Source organism: Haliotis rubra, unplaced genomic scaffold, assembly GCF_003918875.1.
Source record: "Haliotis rubra isolate DU_JTF1 unplaced genomic scaffold, ASM391887v1 Scf847, whole genome shotgun sequence".
NCBI lineage: Eukaryota > Metazoa > Mollusca > Gastropoda > Lepetellida > Haliotidae > Haliotis > Haliotis rubra.
Genome location: NW_025767576.1, coordinates 292,630 through 320,156, shown reverse-complemented (window position 1 = coordinate 320,156; position 27,527 = coordinate 292,630). Strand labels below are relative to the sequence as shown.

The following is a 27,527-nucleotide window of genomic DNA, read 5'->3' as shown; positions in this document are numbered from 1 at the left end:
GGTGTAGGTGCTAACACTGTTATCAAGCAAATGTTAGCATTTGCACCAAAACATCCCATATATTGTAATAAAGAAGTTGTATGTCCATAGATTCTCCCTTGTTCATCACACCTACTTCTAAATGCCACTCAAAGAAGTTTCAAAATGGCTACCAAGTATGGAAACATACAGTAAGTTACACTGTTAAAGTGGAGATACTGGGTCAGCCTTTTCCCTTCTGTATGATGTTATCAAGATGGTCTTGTACATAACAGAACTGCTGAAATGTATTGTATTGTATTGTATTGCAACTTTACCATCACAGTAGCTGTTAACGGAACTTAAAACCTCTAAACTCTAGTTATCTGTATCCCACTGTTACATACTCCCTCTACAGCTCATTCTGTCACCAATTACTCTCACAATCTCATTTCACAGCTTTTGTATTCTCTCATATTTCTTCATAAACAACGGCAATATCACATTTTCTTCCAAGTCTGACACCACAGTCACAAGATGGTCAAAGCACCAATCCATGTAGCAGGGATGTTTGTTAACAAGCAAGTCACAAGTTTCAAATCTCATTTTGGCTTAATGGCTTGTCGTTTGACAATCATGTGACCCACAAATGTCACGTGACATCACATGACTCATGTCCATCTCGTTTTGTCGCTTTCCAAAAGCAATCTTTGACTCTGCGAACAATTCTCCATTGAAAGACTCTTGCTGGATGACCTGTTCCATCCATTGTCACTGGTCATGTGCATGTCATGTGACTAGCTCACTTACATCACATGACTATCACATGACAGGCATCCACTCCTCCTCAGTATCATCAGTGTTCTGTATCCCGGGAATGAGCGATGCTCTGCACAGACCCCAGAACTTCTGTGGGGTGAGGGTTTTACTGGAGGCTGTGAATCTCCATCCCATGTGGCTAGAACAGTGCTTGCACTCAACTATCGTCCATGCATACCTGAAATTCAGCAAACAAGGAATAAATTCTTCTGGTAATTCCTGCAAGTGGTACTTTTTTCTTGGAAACATAATAACTGGAACTAGCAAGAACATCGATAATTAAACTACAAGCATACCACTCAAAAGCAGTTAAAGTGAGTGAGTGAGTGAGTTTGGTTTTACGCCACTTTTAGCAATATTCCAGCAATATCATGGTGGAGGACACCAGAAATGGGCTTCTCACATTGTACCATGTGGGGAATCGAAACCAGGTATTTGGTGTGACGAGCCAACAAAAAAGCAGTTAAAGATAACATAAACTTTATCGCAATACATATCGCAATACGGGTACCTGAATCGCAATATGTTGCAATACAATTATTTGCCAATACACAGCCCTAGAGCAGACAAACCAGTTGCTGACACTGTCAGATTCAAACCTAGTGATCCTGGATTCAAAGAAAGAATGCTGCTAGGATTCAATACCCAGGAAACCAGCTATGTTCCGTGGAAGGTCGACCTCTGAGACTGAGGTTCTGGATCTTGTACACAGTGAGCGTCTCGTGGACATGTCCTCCAGGATTGACGTAGGCTCCGAGTGGCCCCTCCATGGACATGCAGAACACCTCGTTCTTGTGGGTTATCTGAGTACCACAGTCTTTGCAGCAGAGCACTGTGCACTGCAAACATATAAAACATTGGTCTCTACAGGCTTCACACATAGCACTGATCCAGCAGGGCTCCTTAAACACTGATCTCTGCATGTGCCTGTCACAAACTAATATTTTACTACATCAGAGTGAGTGAGTGAGTTTAGTTTTATGTTGCACTCAGCAATATCCCAGCTATATGGCTATGCAAAATGTAATTTTTAGAGTAAAATTGATATTTTATACTTATCCTGACTCATGCTCTTTTGCTTGTCTTCTTCTTCTTGCGAACATAGTGGAACACTTGTATCTCCTTATTTGAAGCTCCCTTCAAAATAAAATCACTAATTGGTACTCACCACGAGTTGCTCCCCTTTGTCTCCCCTGGCGGGAAAGGTGTCGCCACCCTCTGGCCATGTGCTCCACTCTCTCCTGATTTAGCGAGCCCAACACTTGAATTTACAGGGAAATCCAAAGTGTTATGTGGGGAGGATGGGAGGGCTAACCTCATGAGTCAGGATAAGTATAAAATATCAATTTTACTCTAAAAATTACATATTTTTCCTTATCCTGACTCATGCTCTTTTGCTTGTAGCATCCTACGGAACGGAGGTGGGTAACAGAATACTTTGGATTTATAATTAGTGATTTTGTATAGATATACTGTAATATCCCCTACGGGAACTTCATGAAGGCTTAGATTTAGGATGTTTCCTGTATAAAGAAAACCATAGGTTATATAAAGCCATTAAAGGGGAATTACATTATGAATATATTGAACAATACATATAAATTATATATATATATATAGGTGACTCTGATAGAGGCACTGAAATTGACTATACCAAAGTATATGCTTAAGGTTGAATACTTAAGCTGAACATATATACATAGCCCTAAAACTCCATTAGAGTTATAAGCTAGATGAGTATGTATAAAATACATATTAATCTTGTGAGGATAATATTTTAAGCCCTCTGAGGGACTGTCAGTTGCTGGCGAGGACCAGTGGTCGAAATGGTGAATGCCAGAGACATCTTCTGTAGTGATGTCTCTTAGGTAGTGATTAGCAAATACCATGTTAGATTTCCAATAGCATCCTTCCATAATCGTGTTCAAGGAACAGTTACGTGTAGAGGCGAGGGTAGAGGCCAGTGCCCTGATCTCATGTGGATTTGATGCTGTTGGTGGGTCCAAGCCTGCTGCCTTGTAGGCCGCAGGAGAATGACAGTCCTTATCAAATAGATATTGTGGTCCGTGACACTTCTGTTTGATTAAGTAGGCGATAAGGGGATGAATAAGCGTTTGAGAAATCTTCTCCTTGTTTTGGATCGTCGTAAAAATAAACTTTGGCTCTTACGGACACAGTGATAGGTCTTGTGTATCTTGTGATCGAGAATAGAGGATAAGCGCCGGGATGTGGAATAATCTGTCTGGTTGACCTGGCAGTTGATTTTTCTTGATGAAATCCCATCTTAATCCGAGGTGCGCTGTGTTATGATTGTCATCAAACTGTATCCTCTCGTAATCCAGGCGTGAATTTCAGACATTCTTGCTGCTGTGGCTAGCGATAGCAGAAACAGTGTTTTCTGTGAGAGAAATTCAAAGTTTGTCGATTCAAAGGTTCATAGACCTCACTTTCGTGAGGTGTTGTAACACTACATTCAGATCCCAAGCTGGAAGTGGAACTTCGCTTTTGGTCCTCAATCGGAGCTTCGTAGTAAGGCCAGTAACTCTGGAGATCTTGTCAATTTGACACCCGTTCTCATGGTGATTACAGAACTAAAGCGGCAAGATATGTTGATATCGTTGAACCTTTTAAATGTTTGTTTTGGCGTAGGTAACACAAATAGTCTGCCACTTGAGGTTGTGAAGCCTCTCTTGCTGTAAACCCTTTCTTTGTTGCATAATTTTGAAACTGTGCCACTTGTCGTCGTACAAGTTCACGAGTTGAGTAGCGTAAGGCAAAGCGTGACTGCTTTTGCAGCCCTGGCAGAATATCCTCTCTTGTTTAAACACATTTGTATACAGTCCATCGTGTAGTTGGAACATTGCTGGGTTTCCGTGCACTTGTTTGGTGTGAGGATGAATTAACAGGTTTGCTTGGCGCTTGGGTAGCTCCAGTGTTGGTTGACCGATTTCTTGAATTAGTATGGGAAACCACGTTCTGGCCGACCAGTAGAGTGCGACCAAAGTGAGTTATGCCAGGCTCTGTGTTTGTCTGATTTTCTGTAATACTTGAGGTATTATTGCTGGCGGAGGAAGCAGCGTGCGCATTGAGGCCTTCCATGATAGACTTAGAAGCGTCCGTTGCCCAAGCTTGGGGTCTGGGACTGGTGACCACGAATGTCGGTAGCTGATTGTTGAATCGGCGTGGCGAATAGGTCTATTAGCGGCTCCTAATTGCTTGATTATCTGTGCAAAAATTTCCCTGTTGATCATCCACTCTGTCGGTGATGGTAGATGAGGCCGAGAGAGGCGTCTGCTAGTATATTTCTGGCTCGGGAATGTGCACTGCTCTGACATGTAGATTTAGATCTTGTATTAAATCGAACAGTTGAAAGCTTAGGTTCAAAAGGTTCATCGATCTCGTTGAGCCTTGCTTGTTTTTATGTAAACGCCACTGTCGAATTGTCTGTATGGATCATTAAGTAGCATTTTGTAGAAATGTGCTCCAATGTAGAATGGCGTTGATTACAGCTTTCATTTCTAGACTGTTTATATGGAGTTTGCATTCTTGCTGATTCCATAACCCTGATATCGTGTGGTTGGTGAGATGAGCTCCCCAACCTTGGAGTGGCAGCGTCTACATACAGATGGGTTTTGTATTCCTGCTCTGCTAAACAAATCCCTTCGCAGAACATTCGATTTCTTGGTCCACCATAGTAGATGTGGTCTGAGATGTTTGTTAGACTGAATGGTTGTACATCGTTGAGATGTCGTTGATGAGGACCTGTAGGGGGCGTAACTGTAATCTGCCTGTGACAGTCATGTCTTGGGCTGATGTGAGAAGACCTAGTAGGCTCTGCCATTGTCGCAGTGGTAGCGGAGAGAGTAGAGCTGGTGGAATGGTCTGCTGTATCTTGAGCCAACGGTCTTCTGGTACCATAATACGGTTGCGATTTGTGATGAATCGAATACCTAGGAACTGCAGGTCTTGCGATGGTACTAGGTCCGACTTAGCGTAAGTTTACTAACCAACCTAGTTGTGTTAGTAGCTTTATGATGTAATTTAACTGTAGTTTGAGGCGCGCAGTGGATCTTGATCTACTTGTATCCCGTCGTCGAGGTAAAGCGCTCGTAGCCCTTGGCGATGTAGAAATTTGATAATCGGTTTCGTTATCCTCGTGAATAGCCAGGGGCTGATGATATTCGAATGGAATTACTTTCCACTGGTAATGTAGCCCTTCTAGAGTAAATCGTAGGTATTTCCTGGAATCGGGATGAATGGGGATGTGCAGGTAGGCATCCTGTAGATCTATGCTGCCCATGTAGTCCATAGGACGAATCATCTGGCGTAACTGAGGGTAAATGTATCATCATGCGAAACCCGGTTGGTTTCGCGTAGATAGTTCTTGTTGAAAAGCTCATGTTGTAGATGAGTCTGTATTTCTCCGTGGAGTTTTCTTGGGAACTAGGAAAACTGGGGAGTAGAAACCTGGTTCGGCGTTTGCTTGATCTATTACTTCTATGGCCTGTTTGGATAGGAGTGATGAAACAGCCTCTCTTATCTTTGGTAGTTGTTAAACTTGTAAATGTCGAACTTGGGGGTTTGATTGTCCCGGAGGCTTGGCCTGTAGAGGATCTGAAATCCGTGTTGAAGAATGTTGGAGGCGTAAGGGTCTTGCAATATTCCCCAGTTTTCCCAGTGTAGTTGGAAGTCCACCCACTTGAGCTGGCTGTACTGGAGCGGCTGGGGTGGAAGACTCCAGTCGTTCGAACCTGTGTTTCAGCGTCTATAATTGCGGGAACCTCTGGGTGTCCTGCCTCTTCCTGATCCTCCTCTATAGTTGCCATATGGGCGACGAAAAGAATCCTTACCTCTAGAGCTGGCTATCTTCCTGTCTCTTGCTCTTTGTAGGCCCGTGAACTTAGATCTGCCTGAGTATCTTTGTGAAGTCTGACGAATGGCGCTGGCTAGTGTGTCCATCGATCTAATCATAAGGACTTCCCTGGAATCCTTAGAGACTTCCTTGGCGACTTTGTCGATTTCTCCGTCAAAGATGGATGTTGTCGACCAGGGCTGTATAAAGTGGGGCTGTAAAGTTCTCCCCAATTACAGGAGCTGAGGAGGCCTTGACGACGAGCTAAGGTCAATGCTGCTGAAACAGATGTAAGATGATCCGTTAAAACTGCTGATCTTTCTTTTTGCATAAGTAAGGCAGAATAAATCATTCTATCATCTTCCGTCATGGAATCCGGAATCTAGTAATAAGAGTCTCATTGATGCGTCCTAGATCTATTTAACCCAAAGAACATCGTCTGCGTCATGGTTTCTATATGAGCCAACTTGCGATCATCCATCTTGTAAATCTTGTTCTTTACATGGCTGATGATCTTATAGTTCTCATCGATGTCCTGGGCCTTGTAGAAGGAGTCCATGTTATCGTGGAGAACTTCTTGGCTTGAAAGTTGGGCAGATGTGGTATCTGAACTTTAAGTAGCTTTCTGGAAAGCTGCATCTAGATTCTGTGGCACTGCCTCAATCGGGTCGATCGGGGGTAGAGTGATTGCATCTGGATCATCTTCCTTCATCAAATACGTCTGAGCTGTATTGCCACTTTTAGATGGTGATGTGAGATCTAGGTTATTGACCATCCAATACCGTATCTCTGCATCAGAAAATATGATTCCTCCATCATCCTCAAAACCATCATCATTAACAAATTGTAGATGCTCTTCGGGACTGCGTGTAGCTGTCTGTATATCTGATGAGGTTTGTGGCGATCTAGTTGACTTGTGCGTCGCTCTATGTGGAGATCTGACGGGTGATCGGCCTGGTGATGAATGTTGATAGCTACGCGAAGCTCTTCGGCAGTCCCTCGATGTTCTTCTAGATGATGAGGATCTGGAATCATATGTCCTTCGCGAATGCCTTCGCGAAGCTTCATTTGCGTCCGGTCCGGGGGATCGATGATATGACCTTCGCGAAGGCTTCCGTGATGTCTGATGGTCTGAGTCCATATCTAGAGATGAAATCGAAGATGGTGATGATCATCTCCCGCCTTCGCGAAGGCTGTACATCTAGGTCCTTCGTCAAGGTGGTGCGGGACTTCCTTCACGTCTTGGCTGCGAAGGTGACATCGTCTTGGCTGCTACGTTGACGGGGGGTGCCTCTGGGGTGCTGTCTACGTTGGAGCCTTCGCATGAAGGCTCGGACCCTGCTTTGCGCAGTTTGTAGTGGTCCTCCATGATGTTCATAAACTGCCGCATCATGTCTTCTGGGATGATCTGTGAGCGAAGTCGTCGGGCGTCTTTTCTGCGATGGGGTTCACATCAATGGCGTCTGGCGTCGGTGTAGAGCATCAGGCTGCATGGTGATCTCTGCAGAAGTCACAGTCGCTGACACCGGTCGCTTCTTCTGCCGTAAGTCGGGGATGATTATCGGCTGATCATCGTAGAGGCCCAATTCTGCTGCTGGAGCGATCTCGGCTGAAAGTTCTTGCTGTCTTCGTAGATTTCCCTTTGGAAGTCTGCGCTGCCCTGGAGTGTCCTCAATCTGCGTTGAGGCGGCGATGAGGCCCTCTTAGACTTGGTCTGCAATGGCCGGGATGTCTGGGGAGGCGGTCGTTTCTTCGAGTAACGGACTGCGTCCCACGTTCCTCTGCCGCGGGGGTCTCTAGCAGAACACCAGGCGGGAGAGGGTCGATCGCTAGCAGCTGACTGGATGGAATATCTGGACTCTCTGCCATGTTTTGCCTTGTTTGCGTGATCTATCTGCAGCGTCTTAAGGCGCAAAGATGATATTTATTAAATGCAGAATGAGATAAATTAATGCAGTAACTGCAACGTGAATTAAACGCACGCGGCGTAGAACAACTAGGGCATATTACATGTGGATCGGAGGCAGAAAAGCGTAATCTACAAATCGTACAGATTTTCATCAGCGTAAAGCTAGCTGAACAATCACGAATACCGTGAATAAACAGTAGAAATACGATAATTAATCAATACAAATAGTAAAGGATACTAGCTATACCTCTATAGTAACCTATGAGAGGTAAAAACTAAGAGATTATCAAAGGATATGGTGTGTAAGGAGACACAAGGCGCTCTCACATCCTGCTCACTGGGCGAAGAAGGAGAGAGTGAAGCACATGGCCAGAGGGTGGCGACACCTTTCCCGCCAGGGGAGACAAAGGGGAGCAACTCGTGGTGAGTACCAATTAGTGATTTTATTTTGAAGGGAGCTTCAAATAAGGAGATACAAGTGTTCCACTATGTTCGCAAGAAGAAGAAGACAAGCAAAAGAGCATGAGTCAGGATAAGGAAAAATAAGAAATTTTCTGTTTAGATATTTTTCTCCACTATTTAGTTTTTAAGGGAATGAATTTATGGATGTCAACTTCTATTTTGAGAAACAAGGTGTTTCAAAGTAAGTTTCTTACTCCATCTTTCACTAGACTAATGCTTAATCTCTGAATATATAATTTTGAAAGTAAGAAATAATCCCATTCAAATTGAAAAGGAGCTAAAGTGAGATGGGAAATACTGAATCTGAGGAAATCTAGACTTGCTTCATTTAAGGCTTTATCATTGCAGGAAGGCTAAGCAGTAGAGAAAATAATGAGGTTCAGGGACTGTGAAACAGACTACATCATTCTCCTGCTAATTGCTGTTAATTGAAAGGCTATGCAGAAGGCAGAAAGCACGGACTGTTTAAAAATAAAGAAATGCTAGAAGAGACAATGAAACAATCAGACAATGCCGAGCTGTTTGAAACAAGATCCTGACCTTCTGAATGATGCTGAGCTCACACCGAAGTCTCTGCACAGCGGAGTTGAGGCCAAGCAGATGCAGGCGCATGCTGTCGTCAAGGGGGAGGTTCTGGGCCACCCAGTAGGACAGCTCCGTAGGGTCCTGCGGGAATACTGACATCCGCAATGCCTCGTTCCAGCTCTGCAGCTCACGCAGGATCTTCTCAGACAAGTCTTTCTGTCGGACAAAAGTTACAGTGGAAACTTCTTTTGACATTCATATGATCTTGATGCTGTGTCTAGGAGATGAATACACAAGTTTCTGAACTTTGGAGAAGCTTGTTTTCTGTTTGTTTGTCTGTTGTTAGCAGGTGAGGTGAGGTGAAATTGGGTTTTACGTCGTGCTTGAGATTATTTCGCTCATATGACGACGTGCATGCGTGTGTATGTGTATGTGCGGCTGCTTGTACTAGCCCAGACTTAAGCTGGTTTTATAATGCTAGCCCACTGAGATACCATGCCGCAGTGAAGCATGATTACCCCACTCAGACACATTATACTGACTCCGAGCCGACCAGTCCTTGTTGTACCCATTAATGCCAGGCAGGATCCAACAAGTACCATATCTTAACGTTTTTTTTATAGACGCGGTCGGGGATCGAACCCGCGACCTTCCGCTCTCCGGGCGGACGCTCTAACCACTACACCACGGAGGCGGTCCTGTTGTTAGCAATGTTCAAGAGAACCTGGACTAGACAGTCCAGTGAGGGACATCGTGATCATTGATCTGCACAACTGGGATCAATCAAGTCAGCAAGCCTGACCACTAGGGCTGTGACGGGTAGCCCGGATACCTGGGACGAGTGGGTAATCATTTGGACTCGGGTACCCGTCTCAATACCTGGACCCGTTATGATCATGTGACTAATAGATCGAACAATATAATATGTTATTCTTTCATGATTAAAAGGTTGTATTGTTTTTGAAGATTTAGACATAATTTACAGTCACCTGTTTTGAATATAATACATCGTTAAGATATTGAAAAACTCGAAGTTGTAGGGGGTGGGGTACCCGGGTAGAAAATTTGGACCCGTCCCAGCCCTACTAACCACTTCACCACATTAGTTGCCTCTTATGACAAACATGGGTTGCAGAGCACCAGTTCTAACCCAGACCCTCACTACTATGGGTTCAAGGAAGACAAATTGATCTATTTTATAACTTCAATGTCTATACATTTGACAAGCACGGTACATTGATTCAATAGAAGGAAGTCATCCTACACAAACAAGACAAACTAAAGGACTCATATGTTGTTGTCTGTGTTTCTGAAAGAAAAGATTTACCAATGTAACAACTAACACACCAAGTTTATCACTGGGCACTAAGACTGACTGACTGACTGACTGAGTTTGGTTTTACGCCGCTTTTAGCAATATTCCAGCAACATCATGGCAGGGGACACCAGAAATGGGCTTCACACATTGTGCCCATGTGAGGATTCGAACCCGGGTCTTCGGCGTGACGAGCCAACGCTTTAACCATTAGGCTACCCCACTGACACTGGGCACTAAGACACATGACCATATTGGAGTTATTCATACATCCAGAGGATTCAGATTAACAAGGCTTCAATAAGGTGTATTACCACAGACATTATATAAAATTGAAAAGGCAATTGGCCAATTTTTTATAAATACAATGTTTTTATACTTACTGACAGTGTTTAAAGGTGTAGTGTCAGGTAAGGTAAAACATAAATATTTTCTGACCGGGAGAGGTGAAATCTAATAATACCCATCATTTTCTCTTAGTGATATTAGCTGATTTACCGATGCTAAAACCGTAAGAATTCTTCCCAATACACCTTGAAAAGTATGAGCTGAGATCTTACTTACATTTATCAAATAAAAGAACTTAATTCACCAAGTGAAAATAAAACTCACTGCGTCATACATCTTGTACACCCAGGGTGGCCACCAAGTAAAGTTGGCACAGCTGAACTTGTTCACCTGAAAACAAAATAATGCAAAAATTCAAAAACAGTTAATAAACATTCAAAAACTAATGAACACTCATACAAAACTGTGGATACAGTGAACTCTTAACTTATACTTCTGGAGATGAAATAAAAATTACAATAATTTGAACTCAAATAACTTACGTTCTGACTCCATACAATAATAGCCGGAGATCACCATGTTAACTCTGAACTACACAAATCTTTATTCTTTATTTCGGTTTTAGGCCATCAGCCTATGACCACAATACAAAGTACAATTGTCTGATATGAACAATTTACATTTGTCCTAACTGATGATTAGCATGATAAATAAACATTGCCACATTTTTAGCTATGTTAGCAGTGTATGAAATAAGGCACGTCCGACTGGCCGAGACGGGTTAGATTTCAGACGGATGGTCTTGATTTACAGCTAGCCAGCCCGATGGTCTGGTAAAAATTTAGATGTTCCATACATCTGAGTCATATCTTGGTGTCTGGTCTGGTTACATCCATCTGGTTACATCCAAAATGTTACCAGCCCTCATGTCTGCCTGAGGTTTGGGCTTATTTCATACACTGATGTTAGAGATAGCAGTAGACTGTGGTCTCATAAATCTATCAACAGATGAATAATGTTTGGTACATGACGATAACTAAGTGATGAATATTTCGGACATACAAATAGAAAATTAATTTCATTTTCTATAAAATCATTTGAGCAGAACTGGCAGATTCTCTTTTCTTGTAATTCCATATACCTCCCAGATTCTTGAAAAGATTCGGCTAATGACATCTAAAATGAGACAGGGCTCTTCTAACTTTACATATAGTTATTCCCAGAAATACATTAGTGTTTTTGTAATGCACACTGATCATCTGACCAGGAATAATAATACACTTTCAGCATAAAATTCAGCATGAAAGATGCACCATACAAATGGATTATTTCCATAACAAAATGTTTTAAACTTATGAAAAATTGGTACAGACTCTGTGAGCAGTAGGAGGATATTTTCACAAGGGAGACAACTCCTGCATGCTTACCTGTAGGTTATTCACCATGCTGACCGAAGCTAGCACATTGCCTTGTCTGTCCACAGCAGTCTTGACCACCGAGTCTTGGTCTGCAGGGTTGCAGCAAAACTTGCAGAGAGACCGTGGCCGTGCCCCACCCAGACTGTCCGTGAGCAAACACTCGGGCAGGATGCGAACCTTCCCTGCCAGGACTCTGTCAAAAAATATAAACTGCAAAAATGCACAAACGAGATATTATTAACCAAAATGCTGAAATCAATTGTCATTACACAGAGTGAGTGAGTGAGTTTAGTTTTACGCCACACTCAGCAATATTCCAGCCATATGGTGGCGATTTGTGAGGAATCGAGTCTGGACCCGAGAATCCAGTGATCAACAGCATGAGCATCAATCTACGCAATTGGGATACATGACATGTGTCAACCAAGTCAGTGAGCCTGACAACCCAATCCCGTTAATCGCCTCTCACAACAAGCATGGGTTACTGAAGATCAATTCTAACCAGGACCTTCACGGGTCATCATTACACAGAAAATAATTAGATATGCATCGTTTGTAATGATATGGAGCCTCAGTTTCATGTGCCATGACATAATTTCATAACAGCTCTTGGACATGTATTTATTTGTTGATCATGTTAATTCAAAATTCATAAATATTGGAAATTTAAGTATAATTTAAACTTTCTCCTTTCTACAAGGAAGTTAACTAGTTTCCCTTTTGAATAAAATTCCAAGCTAAATAATATTAGACAGCAGTAGAGTTTATGCAGACAGAAAGAAACCTTAAGTGATCAATGTAAAAGAAATTTTAGTGGGATTTGAAAGTAAATAGCATTTCAAGTATCATCTTTAAAGGACTGACTGACTGAGTTTGGTTTTACGCCGCTTTTAGCAATATTCCAGCAACATCACGGCGGGGGACACCAGAAAAGGGCTTCACACATTGTGCCCATGTGGGGAATCGAACCGCTTCTTGAAAAGCAACGCTTTTAACCATTAGGCTACCCACCGCCCCCATCTTTAAAGGATATAGATCAATACTATAAACAATAAATATGGCATGAGAAAAGCAAATCATGATTTCCACTTCAAGAAACAGATATGTCAACACCATGATACAAATAAAATTGTCTACCCTGTAACTTCTCTGCGTGTGTCAATGACCTCGAATCTCTGACGACCTTTGGCCTTGACCCTTACAGTGGAGATGCCAGATATATCATCAGTTTCATCCTTGATGGAGAATATCTCTGCCGTAGTTCCGAGATTTGAAAGAGTTGGGGTGTGTTCAGATTGATACCTGTAAAAAACAGAAAAATTTGAAACAACAACAATGTCACAAAAGCGGGGGCATGGTGGGCGAGCTGTCTAAGGCACCAGGCTAGTAATCTAGCGAGCTTGGAGGTGCTGGGATCGAGCCCACCTGTGACCGGGTGTAAAAAAACCTTGGAGTCAACTTTGTGTGCAGACTCTTTCAGTGTTGTCACAACCCCTAGTGTACAGTACACAACTCTGTACACTTAAAAGAACCCATGAATCTGTTGGTAGATGACCAGATGGTGGCCACATGAATACGTGCAAACACCTAGTTACGGGTAGAGCAATGTGCAGTAAACTTGGACAAAATACTGTGACTACGTGTCCCAGTCCACCCAGCTGTGAATGGGTACCTCGTAAGGATGGAAAAGCACACATTAACTCGGTGCGCCTAGAAGGCAGCAAGAGTTGTATGATCCCCAGGGAGTTGAGATTGAAAATATGATGTGCCATTGTGATGGACATCCAATGATCGCGCGAAAACAAAGCGTGTATGTATGTATGTATGTATGTATGTATGTATGTATGTATGTATGTATGTATGTATGTATGTATGTATGTATGTATGTATGTATGTATGTATGTATGTATGTATGTATGTATGTATGTATGTATGTATGTATGTATGTATGTATGTATGTATGTATGTATGTATGTCAGATGTTCGCGCTTGCTTCCGTTTACAAAACCCTGAGGATATCTGATTATTGGTCATATCAAATGGCCTTTCAAGAATTTTGACAAAACAAATGAGTAACAGGAAGTTGACATCGGCCAATCAGAAAGCAGTTTGCTAGAGCTTTACGGCACCAGTTTCAAACTGGCAACCATTTCAATGAGTGAGTGAGTTTAGTTTTATGCTGCACTCAGCAATATTACAGCTATATGGTGGCGGTCTGCAACCATTTCAGACTAGGTTTGAAAAATATTTTGACAAAGTTTAAAAATACAAAACTGTTAACTGAACAAAAGCAATGATCTTCTATGTAGCCCAGAATGTATGGCAGTACTTCCAATGGGCAATGGAAAGTCATTCCATCTTAAATGATTGGTAAAAGAAATACTTGTTCTGATGTTCCCTGTGATGAGATGTCCTCAGATTTTTGTAAAGTAGTAGCAAGCAAAAAGATCTGACTTCAAAGAGACCAAAATCTGAAACAGGGTTCCTACAGGCATGGCAGACCAAAATTCCCTGACTTTTCCCTGACAAGTATAGATTTTTCCCTGACCATTTAAGTGTGAAAAATGGACTCCTTCCTCCCCTTCAGTCAGGCCTTACCACCCTTTTAAGATATTTTCTTCACACATATCATAAATACATAATCGTTTTGTTTATTAATTACATAAAGCAAAACATTACTATTTGTAACGAGACTATCAAATATATATACAAGCAAGTCCGGTAATTCCACGCGTCCGGTAATTCTGCGCAGCTGCAATAGCATACTTCCGTATCGAAGGTAAACATCGTCTGCTACATTTACGCTTGAAATCGGCACATTTCTACAAGGGACTGGCTTTTAATCACTAAAAGTAGGTAAATAACAGTAATTGACAGATAAATTGACAGTTTTATGAAAATTCGTTTTCTTCAGACTTTTAAACCTTTTTCATCATTATTCATAATTGGATTTAATATGAAACACTCTTCCTTACATTGATGAAGTGATTTTTGAAAATAATCTGGCCCTAATACGCTTCCATACTTCGGATCTCCAGCTGGATGTTATGCGCATCAGTTGCTGCGCAGTATTACCGGACAACAAGTGATGTCGTTAGAACGCCGGTAAGGTCAACCGTATGGCATAATGCAACGTTAGAATCTTATAGTCGTCAATAAAACTTATATTTTTAGGTAAATATGATGCATACAAGCATGTTTAGTCACGTAAACCACAAAAAATAAGAGACGTTAGTTGCCGTGTTGCGATCGATGTGCTTAGGTGCGTGGAATTACCGGACAGCATTGTATTCTAAGGCAATGTCAGTAAATGTGAAAGTAATGATTTAATTGAATTGTTCATTCAAAGTCAAGAACACATTTCTTCATTAACACAAATTCATCTTATAATTATCAAAGGCGGCGTATTTGAAAAGAATAAACATGCAAGATGTAACTTTACATTCAGTACAACCATGACAACTAGATTATGAACACCATTCAACCACTATCAATTTTGAGAATTTACACTATGTATTTTGAATTCAAAGTAACCTTTTCTCAACAAACTTTTTTTTCAACAACTGTTACATGAACATATAGTACATTGCACACCAAATGCAGCAAATATGATGCAAAGAAAAAGGCTTCGAATACAATATTATATAAACCTTTATTATATACCCATGTAAACTTAGGATAGTAATACAGGTCGTCAATTTCCGTATTGCACCCCAGATTGCGCATTGAACCCCACTCTCCTACCCAGAGTTCAATGCGGCCAGCCAGCATAGTACCTCTGCCACAGGCCAGAAAGATGTGACGATTCGTCACATCTTGCACCGTCCATTCAATATAATGTACATAATTCGTAACTCTTTTACTTTTGACAAGTCTACACATCTAATTAAACATCTTTGATAGAATGGTTTAGTTTCACTGAGAAAATATCCTAAAACATGAAACACTATTTCGATTTGCGTAGCGATCCTTTGTTTACATAGGTTGTACGGCTTCATGTGCTGTCATCGAAGCCGATGAGCAAACGACGCTGCCAATTTGATATCTAAATATGTACTGTCATAAACCTTACTGTCTCAGTTGTGGAAGAATATATATGTAACAATGTAAAACATTGTGAAGAGCGCGCTGAAAAGCTTAAGTAAGGCCAGTCTCTTCTTATTACGAATATGTGCGTTTGTTTACAAACAAAAGAAAATTCAGGTCACGTGATATGCAAATTAGCCTGTGGCAGTGATGTTATGCTAAGTCATCAATGCGCCGGAGTGTGATTGAACCCCTGGTGGTTCTACTTTCTCCAAAGCTCGTCACTTTCCGGGAATTTCCGTACCTTGAACTTTATCAAATGTTTATTGCTGGACAGATCGATTTAAAAGTCGAATAGCTTGTGTCGTTCCTTCATACAAGTTTGTACATATTAAAATATGAATGAATTTCATTAGAATAGTGTCATTATTTTGCCTATGGTAAGTTGTGAAAGTGGGACTTGATTCATGACGATATGAGGAGCAATGTATGACCTAGGTCAGTTGTGTGATCCGCTTACATGCGGAGTAATACTTAATGTCAAACTAACCTGAATGCGGAAGTATCGAAAAGCGTGAAAATATGTATTGCTACACTATGATTTGTTTTATTAAGTAACAGATTAATGCAAGATAAGAGGGTAAATAATAAATATAGAACGTCATACTAGTTCAATACAAAACATCCAAATGCACTAGTATGACGTTCTATTTATATATACTGTACTTGAACAATGAAACTTATATTGGGTAAGTCTGACCAAAATGGGCATTCACAATTTGCAAGAAAACCACCATCGCCATCATACTACCATGCTGATTAGCAACATTCTGAGTCTTAATTTTCCTAGCCACAACTCTAAATTCCCCTGTCTTAAACCCCAAATTCTCTGACTATTCCCTGACTTTTGAAAACATATAAAAATTCCCTGGCTTTTCCCTGACGTGTGTGAGCCCTGTGAAATGACATCAAAAACATAAACACTGATTGACTCATGCTACACCATGTAATAAAAAATCAGAATTGTTCTATTTGGTTGTGTGTGTGTGTTTGCTCCCAGTAGCCAGGGCCCGATTCTTGAAACGATCCTAACGCTAGGATATCCTAACTTTGATCCTAGGGTCTAGGATAGGTGTCCTACCTTATTCTCGAAAAGTATCCTAGTGCTAGGATATCCTAACTTAGGACAAATACTAGGATACGTTGTGACTTGTCCTAAGTCTATCTTAGTGGAAGTCAACATTGTGTGGTTCTTGTTTGTTCACCAACTTTGACGTTGTCAGACAAAATAACTCGCCTAAATTACATTTGAATTTACAACAGCACACAGTTTTGATGAGTTTTGGGAACCCTAACCTTTTTGCCATCATACCACTTATACAAAGACTCATTCCAATTCTCACCTGAACGTGATGACTCCGAAGGTCTTGTCCTTCTCTGCCACATCCTTTATCATGGCAACCATGTGATGCTGGAAGAGATGAAGGGGGATTGTCTGGCCAGGAACCAGCACCACCCCAGGCAGAGCCAGGAGGGGGATCGTCACGCACGAGTCATCGTCATGGATGGTACGACCACGAACATCCTCTAAGTCTGTGCCTAGGTACTGCAAAACAGCAGAACAATTTCAACACTAGACAAGATAGACATTAAGTTAAAATGTTCAAAGATCTGAATAGTGGTGATGCATAATAACACCAAAAACCTTGAGGTGTGTCTGTAGCCCACTCGTCTAAGATCACCCTTGAAGATCCAGGTTAGAATTGATCTTCAGCAACCCATGCTTGTCGCAAGAGGTGACTAACGGGATCAGGTGGTCAGGCTCGCTGACTTGGTTGACACATGTCATTGTAACCTAATTATGTAGATCGATGATCATGATGTTGATCACTTGATTGTCTGGTTCTGATTCAGTTATTTACAGACTACCGTCATATAGCTGGAAATTGCTGCAATGCGGCAAAAAATAAGAAACAAACAAGACGTCATAATTTACTGTGCAACATCAGAAACCTAGGACTGTGGGCTTGAATTCAAGGAAAGAAATACTTTTAGTTCATATTTTTTAATAAGCAGAGGCCCAGATAAGATGCATATCCGGGTAAAATATGCATAGAAAATTTCCAATTACGCATTGAAAAATAATTGTTGAGTACCAATTACGCATTTAAAATGTTAGATACGCAAAAAGTTTAAAACAAATGCATATGGAATAGATTTATAAAAATCGCTTGCCTAATGAAAAAGACATCGATTGCTATCAAGTTGTACTGTCAGTATTGGATAAGTGATTTTTTTATGAAATCATTTCCATTTTATTTAAGTTGGTTTTGATTAGGTATGATATAAGGCAGGACATACCTGCTTAGTAAACTTACTCAATGACATAATACTTAGGTGAGTAAAGTGACTGAAATATGCACATATTTGAAAGCAGTGGATAACTGAAAATGAAATAGTTCAACATTCATAATACCCACTCCAAAAAATTACAGTGGGTACAATACCCACATGAGCTAAATCTTATCTGGAGCTCTGAATAAGATTGCATTTTTTAAAATTCAGAGGCATTTCAACATTGCATTGAATATATAAGAGCATAACTAAGCATAAAAGCCTCTTCCTGTTCATCGGTCATGTTATGGATCATCCCTTGATGGTGTGTTACACAAGGCCTCTCTGACGTGTGTTCAAATGCTACTTACTGTATGAGCTGTAGGCAGGGATTTATCAAAGTTGACCATTCTCATTTTGTCACCGTCCTTCTTATTCTTCTTTTTGGAGTTGTTGCTATTTTCATCGTCTTCCACGGACTCTTCCGTCTCAACTGCGATGTCCTCCTCTACAACAGAAGGAAGAAAGACAAAGAGTGAGTGAGTTTAGTTTTACGCCGCACTCAGCAATATTCCAGCTGTATGGTGGTGGTCTGTAAATAATCGAGTCTGGACCAGACAATCCAGTGATCAACAGCATGAGCATCTATCTATGCAATTGGGATACGATGACATGTGTCAACCAAGTCAGAAAGATAAAGAGATTATACAACAGAGATTATGTCCTCTACAAAAGCAGGAAGAAATTACTGGAGATTATACAACAGTCCTCTACATATTTCATGTCCTCTACATCAAAGACAAAGAAGAGTATGGTTAATGACCAAGAAGCAAAATGTATGGTGTTGGATTAAGCCTGAATACACTGCAGAAGAAGTGGTATAGGACTAAGCCAGTGTGAATAGAGCAGTATTACAATGGAATGTGTTGTGTAGGATTAACCCAGAATATTAAGTGAAGGATTAAGCTCTATTGCCTAAAGAATGACTAAACAAGAATGATTAATGTACGATTAAGCCTCACTGAGTGATGTATGATCAACATGATTAAGCCAAAATGTTTGGTGAATGACTAATCCACAATGAGTGAGTGAGTGAGCTTAGTTTTACGCCACTCAGCAATATTCCAGCTATACGGCGGCGGTCTGTAAATAATCCAGTCTTGACCAGACAATCCAGTGATTAACAGCATGAACATCGATCTGCGCAATTGGGAACCGATGACATGTGTCGACCAAGTCAGCAGCCTGACCACTCAATCCTGTTAGTCGCCTCTTACAAAAAACATGGGTTACTGAAGATCAATATTCTAACCCGGACCTTCACAGGTTAATCCACAATGAACTACATGTATAGTATACAATCAAGCTAATATTTAGGGTTATCTATTTCATAAGATTCCACGAACTGCAGCACCTTAGACAAATGGGCCACCCACATCCCCAGCTTTGTATGAATGTGATGTTTCCTGATAACATGGTAGTTATGTTTGGAAACATTATGAATATGATGTTAAGAGAGAACATTGCCTGGTAAGGTTAGGAATGGCTGCTGCTGTGTCTTTTGTAAACAGAGTAGCTCCTGATCTGACAACTCAAGCATAATATTTCTGATGGAGTATGTCAACAGTTCTGTGTTACTTTAAATCATGCACGAAATAATTTCCAAGTCACATGGGATTGAAATTTCAATTACTAGAGATCACGCAACTATCCTCGGTCTTGCTTTTTATTAGACTGACTGAGTTTGGTTTTACGCCGCTTTTAGCAATATTCCAGCAACATCACGGTTTGGGACACCAGAGGCAAACTAAAGAGAAAGCTTGTGTTTTTCTCAAGGATAAGTTACAAAATCCAAATGACCAGTTTAATTACATGAGAAGCCAGTGTTTATCAAAGCCTGGATTACAAAACAGATATGCCTCAGTCATACAAAACTAATGACATTATTACATCCTACACTCTCCATTCTTGAGTTTTATCAATTTCATTTTGGATGAGTCTACACGTTTAGATAACATGTCATGAAATGTTTAACTTTCTTTGAGAAAATATCCTAAAATCAGAAAACTTATCACATACTTATCCTAATGGTGGTCATGGAAGCACTGCAGATAATTTGCAATATGGTCACTTTCATGTGAAAAGCTATTTTATCATCCACCTAACTCTTGTAGTTGTAGTAGCACATCTTTGTAATTATGGAAAACAAAATGTAAAGTGCACCGAAAGACATGCATTTTGCCCTTCTACACTGTTATTTTCTGAATATATATGTGTTTGTGCACAAACACAAGGAAAGTTACAAGATAAGCCTGCACTGTCAGTGTGGTAGCCTCATGTTTTCCGTGTATTAAGGAAAGCAGTGCCTATATGATTTGGGGTTGTTTGCTATTGTTTAAAAACAATGCTTCCGAATGTTTGACATACTCAGATGATACTGTCCTTGAACACAACCATGATCCTTTGAGAATTCATGATCTGCATTTTTTGTCAATTGCTTAGACTTGCAGCCTTCGTTCCCTAATTTGGAGTATTATCTGGGCTCAGAGGCGTTTGGCTGGTATGTGATATCTGCTTGACTCAGTGATTTATTTACTGTTTCTGCTAAAAAGGTGCGTTTTGATTATTTGAGTGCGTGGAATAATGTCGCGAGTTTATTTTCAGTTCTTTGATTTCTTTTTCATAACCTCTGAAAAACAAAAAGTGACTGTCAGTCAAAGAAAACTATATTTTATGACTTTCTTTTATATAGTGAGGTATGAAGGGCAGTAACTGTGGTTGAGGTGAACCAACTTCGTGATAGAAGTGATGGTTCACTTTGTTTACACTGCCGCTCATTTCCCTTGCATTTGTCGTGACAAGTGGTAAAATTGAAATGTCAATGTCTCCTTGTGTGATACAACATGCATGTGTTGTTGTGTCACCTTCATTGCTATCTGATTCACTCTCATCATCACCGCCGATGTTATGCCCTATGAGCGGAAGTAAATCCTCGGCCATTTTTGTTTACTTCTTTGCAGCACGATGGGATATCACCGTCACGTGGGTGAAATCAACCAATCAGAAAGAAAGTCGTGTACTTCCGCTTTACTGATGACAGCGACGTTCAGCTACAAGGGCTCGTCACGTCAGTGAAAACGTATGAAACCGGGCAAGCAGGCTGGTAGCCAACTGACTGTCACTGAAACCCAAGTACACAGTTAGGAAGAAGTATATAGAAGGTATTAGTGCTCCCGTTGTTGTATGTGTCGTATTTGTTGATGTATAATTGTTGTCATTATGTGGAACACTTTCGTGAGCAGCAAGACAGCGAATCATGACTTGCAGTGTGACCACCAACACTACTCTCATAAACTCAGATGTTACGCCGAATCATTATGTTTCTATTGTAGTTTTGATATATTGATGTCGTTCACGTGAGCGGTCTAAGGTTTTAGTGTTCCACATTGATAGTGAATGTCTTCACAAGCAAAACCAGTGAAATACCATGGATCATAGCCTGATAGCTATGACCGCATCTAAAGCCTATTTCATCATCGAAATGTCAGATTTGCGTGGCAGCAGTAACAAGATGTGTCAAGGATTGAAGGAACATCCATATGCTATATTAAATAAATACTTATGAAATTCCTTAGTTTAAACAGTCGGAAATATTTATAATAAGCATATAAATCTAATAGTGATGGACAAGGAAGTTGTCTGCCACCATGTTGATCTTTATGGGATTAATATGTACAGGTGGACGGTCCCAGTTTATGAGAGCTACAGTGCATTTGCATCACAATATTGAAGTTATTGCCATTGATCATAATATTTGTGTTTCTTTTCAGTTTGTCATAATGAAGTGCGACCAATTGTTTCTGTTGTCTACACTTTGGAGTTGTGTAATATTTGACGTTACATATGGAAAGGAGGACTACTATGAGATTCTTGGAGTCAAGCGAGATGCGTCACAAAAGGCAATAAAGAAGGCCTTCAGAAAACTTGCTTTGAAGTATCACCCTGATAAGAACAAGGATGACCCAGAAGCAGAGGCAAAATTCATTACAATTGCCCAAGGTAAATTATTATTAGTAGTATTTTGTTTTGAAATATAGACATTTCATATTGTTACTATTGTCATACTTGTTAAATATTTATCATGTGGAAGGGAATTTGGCCTCAGTTATTCTAAGTTAGCTTAATGCCCATTAAAACATCTAGTACTAGACTCCCAAAGTACTAGAATCTGTACTGCACTGAGAAAATGCATCCCAAATACACTTTGTTACGTTTCGACCTTTTCACAAATCAGTCATGCTATTGTTTACTGTTTCTCTTTTTCTTACAGCCTATGAAACATTGTCTGATGAAGAGAAGAGGAAGAAGTATGACATGTTTGGAGAGACTGGAGAAGAAACAAATGGAGGACCAGGAAGGGGAGGAGGATTTAACTTCAACTTTGATGAGTTTTTCAAAAATTTTGATGAGGCTTTCAAAGCTCACCAAGGTGCACATCATCGTCACCACCATCATCATCAACAACAACATCAGAAGGCACATGGAGGATTTGGAGGCAGTTTTTTCAACTTTGATGATTTCTTTGATGATGATGAAGACATGTTTGGATTCAATACATTCGGAGACATGGACTCAGGTTTCGGATTTCATCATAATCATTATACTAAAGAATCCAATGACCACTTTGCTCGGCATCAAGCTTTCCACAATGCGCATACTGCACATGCACATGCTCATGCTCAGCATGCACAGCAGCTCAGCAGGCACAGCAGTTTGCTCAGCAGCAGTTTCAGCATGGGAACCATCAAGATTTTCATCACATGAACCAAAATACTGGAAGTGGTATGTCTTAAGAGATTTTAAAAGCTAAACATGTTGTATGAGAACCTCTAGAAAAATAGTGATTTTTGGAAAAATGTCACCATGGTAATTTGTGAAGTAATTGCTGTTGCATTATGGTATGAACCTTCGCTGGGCGCTGTTGCACAAATCCATCCTAACGCTAAGTCGATCTAAACTCTAAATACTTTAAGTCGATCTAAACGCAGATACTTTTAACATAGACTTATGACAGTTGTGGTGCTAAGGGTGTTTTGTACAATGGCACCCTGGTTCCCAGAATTTCTGAATATTATGTTTTTGTTAGCCAGTTTGATTTGCTGTGTTTCTCATGCTAATGGGACAATCATAACTTTACTAGCATACAAGCCTTAATGTTTGGTTACTATAGTAACAACATGGCCTCCAGGCTGTTTGAATACACTGTAGTTTGCAAGAAATTTAACTTTCCGAAACAGACTGACACGCAAAATATATTGATTGAAAGAATGTCTTCTCTTTATCTGTGTGGCTTGCTTTGCTTTTTAGTCAAGTTACCTTTCTTTTTTCCTTTTGCCATATCTTGACATGTGATTGGTTGGTAAAATGTTGATGAAAATCAAGGCAGTAGTGTTGGGAATTTGTTAAAATCCATAATTGATGATTGGTTTATTACAACCGATCAATCATCGAAAAAAATTGGTTAGCATCATTAATGAAATTTGTTAATGCACATAAATATAAGGAAAAACATGTAGTTCTTTTGGGGTGTTTTTGGCAAAATTTCACTTCTTTAAAGGATGACTAGTATGCCAGGAGCATAAATTTCTTGGAATCTTTAATCTTTGACTTTCGATCACGATATGGCTGAAATATTCCCGATGTGACGTTAATCATTAACTCACTCAATCAATCATGACTTGAAACGAGCTTGTAGTGCTTATGAAATGTAATAGACAAAACCAACCTTGTGAAAAATATTGTTTATGAAAACAAGTGTTCCAGAATTGTTTGTGTTCGATTATGAGAAAACATGATCGATTGCTTGGTCGTTTAGTCACTGCGACCAATCTTCGATTATTTCAATTAATCGGACCACCACTACAAGACAGGTAATTTAAGATTTCAAGAACTGTTAAAAGCAGTGATCATCATGTTCTTAAGAAATTACAAGTTATTAATACTGATTTCAATTGCTGTTTCAGGTCAATCGTGTCGAACCGTCACCCAACGTATAGGAAACATGGTAACAACACACACAGTCTGCTCTTAATCCATGCTGCTGGCCGGTGATTAATTTATGCAAATTTATGCAAGGAAGTTCTTCATGAATTTAACTCAAGGGACAGTGTGTGTGTTGACAGTTCCTAAACTCAAATCTGCCCAATGTCTTTCACTTCAAAGTGGAACTGTTCGTACGCAATGTCCGATCTCTGTCGTTGCGCAATGACTGAAATACTTCAGCAGATGTGAAGAGCTAGACTAAATGCTTCTTTCTTGCCTTCAATGAGCTTGGTCTCATCTGGAGGGCAACAGCTGATAATGTTCTGATTTTGAGTTCAAAATATGGATTTATTGATCTCAAAATGGTGAGTTTTCTGTGCAGCTAACAGGACATAATGCTTCATGGTTTATTGTCCATGTCTGTGGAAATCTTGGTGTTGAAGTTTGTTCTGTGATTAAACTTGAGATATTGGCACTGTTTCATCGATAAAGATCACATTATTTGAATTAACAGAGTAGCAGTAAGAGTGCAGTCAAACAAAGGTCAAGGTCATTTCTGACCACAGGATGTGTATGTTAATTTAGCAAATCAAGTCAATTCACTCAGTTCTGTCATTTGTGTGTCCGACACAGGTAGTGGGTAGCCAACTAGGGCTGGGACAGGTAACCCGGATACCCAGGACGGGTGGGTAATGAGTTGGACCTAGTTACCTGTCTCAATACCCGGACCCGTTATGATCATGCGACTAATAGGTTAAACAATGTAATATGTTATTCTTTCATGATTCAAAGGTTGTATTGTTTTTGAAAATTTAGACATAATTTACAGTCACTTCTTTTGAATATAATACATAGTTAAGACATTGATAAACTCGAAATTTTATCCTCCGAGCTGAAGAATATATTGCTATTTGAATTATCATTATGGGTATCCGGGTAGGGTAATAGGGGGTGGGGTACCCGGGTAGAAAATTTGGACCCGTCCCAGCCCTAGTTAAAACTTTTCGTCATGTCGAAGACCCAGGTTTGATTCCCCACATGGGTACAATGTGTGAAGCCCATTTCTGGTCTCTCCTGTCATGATATTGTTGCGATATTGTTAAAAGCGGCTAAAAACTTACTCACTCACAAGTGTCTTGAAGAAACGAGCTCAGTTGTCGCCTGTTTGACAGGTTCATAATATTTTTTCCATTATTTAAGAAGTGTCTTCATTATTTTATTCCACTTGTGGAGGTGTATATAATGCAATGACGTTCCCACAGCACAGGGGTGGAAATAACCCATTGCCCGACGTCCGAGTCCAGTGTTTTTTTCTGTCGGGCAAGCACATATGTATATCACGCTGTACCGGTGTCTAGTTGACATTCCAATGTTAATTATGTTGTTCATTTAAAAATCCCCAAAGAAAATCGGCCGGTACAGCGGGAAAATTATCAGGGCAAGTGATTTTGCATGTGCCACTGTACCAGAGTACACTAGCAATGTTAAAGGTATTTCTACCCCTGCAGCACAAGACTGCAACACCAGCCCTGCCCTTTTGACTTTTAGCCAATCAGGTTACAGTATTCTGTTAAGACTAGTCAAACAATGGTCTGGTTAAAACACTATTAACGAAACATACATCAGCTTGTTCAGCCAATCGAACACTCACATTTGACTTAATCCGTGAGTCAGACAGTGCCTTATCGAATACATGTTATCATGAGTCGTCCTTGGCTGGGACTGTCTATTTGGCATCTCCTAGTCCTCCTTTAACACTGATGTCTCATTGTTTGGTCAACAATATCATTGTATGTCATATATTGCATTTCAGACCAAACAAATTCTCCAACTGAGATTATTTTACTTAGCTGTCACACCTGTTTATGGGAAAGATTTTCTGTTGTAAGAAGCTGTTGTCAGTCTCATTAAAACTGGATTTTAAGCTCTGCTATACTGCTCAGCATAGCAGTCTGAGACACCTAAATACTTGTTCGTACAACATAGGTTATATTTGGGATTACACTTCTTAGTACAACTTTCTTGTTTGTACAAGTTGAATCTTCTCAAAGTTCTGAATGTAGATAAATAAGTCTTGGGCATTTTATAGTGGATGTTGTATACATCATGTCATTTCTGAGTTACCGTCAAAGGGAAATTGCAGAATCAGGGTGGTAACAGCAAAACAATCATTTGGGGAAGCTTGCATCTGATTGGCTGAAGAGCCCATGCATCATTCATTTTGATTAATCAGTCAAATTTGGTTTTGGTTGACCTGAGGTAACCTCCTATGGGGTATTCTTGATCTTAACCCAAGAGACGTATCAGAGATCTGGTTTTAATGAGATTGTCAACACAAACATGCACAATAGCATTAGGGAATCAATACAGTGATCTATTTTTCAAAGACTTTATTCTAGTGTACAGTCTTCTGTCATCTGCAGTGCCATATGTCCATTTTTGTCTTCCCTTCTCTGTTACAACCACAGACCTAACAGGAATGATCTCTTTAATAACTTTGTAGAGTAATTGTATTAGTTGCTAGGCTTCCATGATTGTTACCATAGTTACTCTGATCTGGTATGTGAAGACATGAATGGTACTGAACAGTGTCTTTGTGTGGGGTGGGATGGAGGGGTTAGTGTCTTTGTGGGGGGTGGGATGGAGGGGTTAGTGTCTTTTGTGGGGGTGGGAGGGTTAGTGTCTCTTTGTGGGGGTGGGATGGGGGGTTAGTGTCTTTGTGGGGGTGGGATGGAGGGCTAGTGTCTTTGTGGGGTGGGATGGAGGGTGTGGGGGGTGGGATGGAGGGGTTAGTGTCTTTGTGGGGGTGGGATGGAGGGGTTAGTGTCTTTGTGGGGGTGGGATGGAGGGTTAGTCTCTGTGGGGGGTGGGGGGTTATGGTGGGTCTTTGTGGGGTGGAGGGGGTTAGTGTCTTTGTGGGGATGGGATGGAGGGGTTAGTTAGTCTTTGTGGGGGTGGGATGGAGGGGTTAGTGTCTCTTTGTGGGGGTGGATGGAGGGTTAGTGTCTTTTGTGGGGGTGGGATGGAGGGGTTAGTGTCTTGTGGGGGTGGGATGGAGGGGTTAGTGTCTTTGGGGATGGAGGGGTGGAGGAGGGGTTAGTGTCTCTTGTGGGGGGGGATGGAGGGTTATGGAGGGGCTAGTCTCTTGTGGGGTGGGATGGAGGGGTTAGTGTCTTTGTGGGGGTGGATGGAGGGGTTAGTGTCTGGGATGGAGGGTGGGTCGGGGTGGGATGGAGGGTTAGTGTCTTTGGGATGGGGGTGGGATGGAGGGGTTAGTGTCTTTGTGGGGGTGGGATGGAGGGGTTAGTGTCTGTGGGGGTGGATGGAGGGTTAGTGTCTGTGGGGGGGGGATGGAGGGTTAGTGTCTTTGGGGGGTGGGATGGAGGGTGGGGATGGGGTTAGTGTCTTTGGTGGGGTGGAGTGTCTGTCTGGGGGGTGGGATGGAGGGGTTAGTGTCTTTGTGGGGGTGGGATGGAGGGTTAGTGTCTTTGTGGGGGTGGGATGGAGGGGTTAGTGTCTTTGTGGGGGTGGATGGAGGGGTTCTTTGTCTTTGTGTCTTATCATTCATCCTACTTAAAA

At 40.9% G+C, this 27,527-nt stretch overlaps 2 protein-coding genes across 3 annotated transcripts; one reads left to right on the top strand and one right to left on the bottom strand.

Moving 5' to 3' along the window:
• Positions 1-463: 463 nt before the first annotated feature.
• Positions 464-20,937, bottom strand: LOC124262596 (protein cereblon-like). Its single transcript, XM_046697094.1, has 9 exons — positions 20,831-20,937; positions 18,278-18,414; positions 16,976-17,178; positions 12,684-12,848; positions 11,556-11,739; positions 10,453-10,518; positions 8,541-8,741; positions 1,423-1,616; positions 464-955 (listed from the first exon to the last, which is right to left on the bottom strand). The coding sequence occupies exons 1-9, from the start codon at positions 20,904-20,906 to the stop codon at positions 781-783; spliced, it is 1,401 nt and encodes a 466-aa protein (XP_046553050.1). The 5' UTR covers positions 20,907-20,937; the 3' UTR covers positions 464-780.
• Positions 20,938-20,988: 51 nt separating this feature from the next.
• Positions 20,989-24,420, top strand: LOC124262599 (dnaJ homolog subfamily B member 9-like). 2 transcript variants are annotated; one of them, XM_046697104.1, is made up of 4 exons: positions 20,989-21,127; positions 21,737-21,965; positions 22,237-22,542; positions 23,930-24,420. In XM_046697104.1, the coding sequence occupies exons 2-4, from the start codon at positions 21,746-21,748 to the stop codon at positions 23,995-23,997; spliced, it is 594 nt and encodes a 197-aa protein (XP_046553060.1). In that variant the 5' UTR covers positions 20,989-21,127; positions 21,737-21,745; the 3' UTR covers positions 23,998-24,420. The 2 variants fall into 2 exon arrangements, with proteins under 2 accessions (XP_046553060.1, XP_046553059.1); XM_046697103.1 differs by having other exon boundaries at positions 22,237-22,748.
• Positions 24,421-27,527: the final 3,107 nt, after the last annotated feature.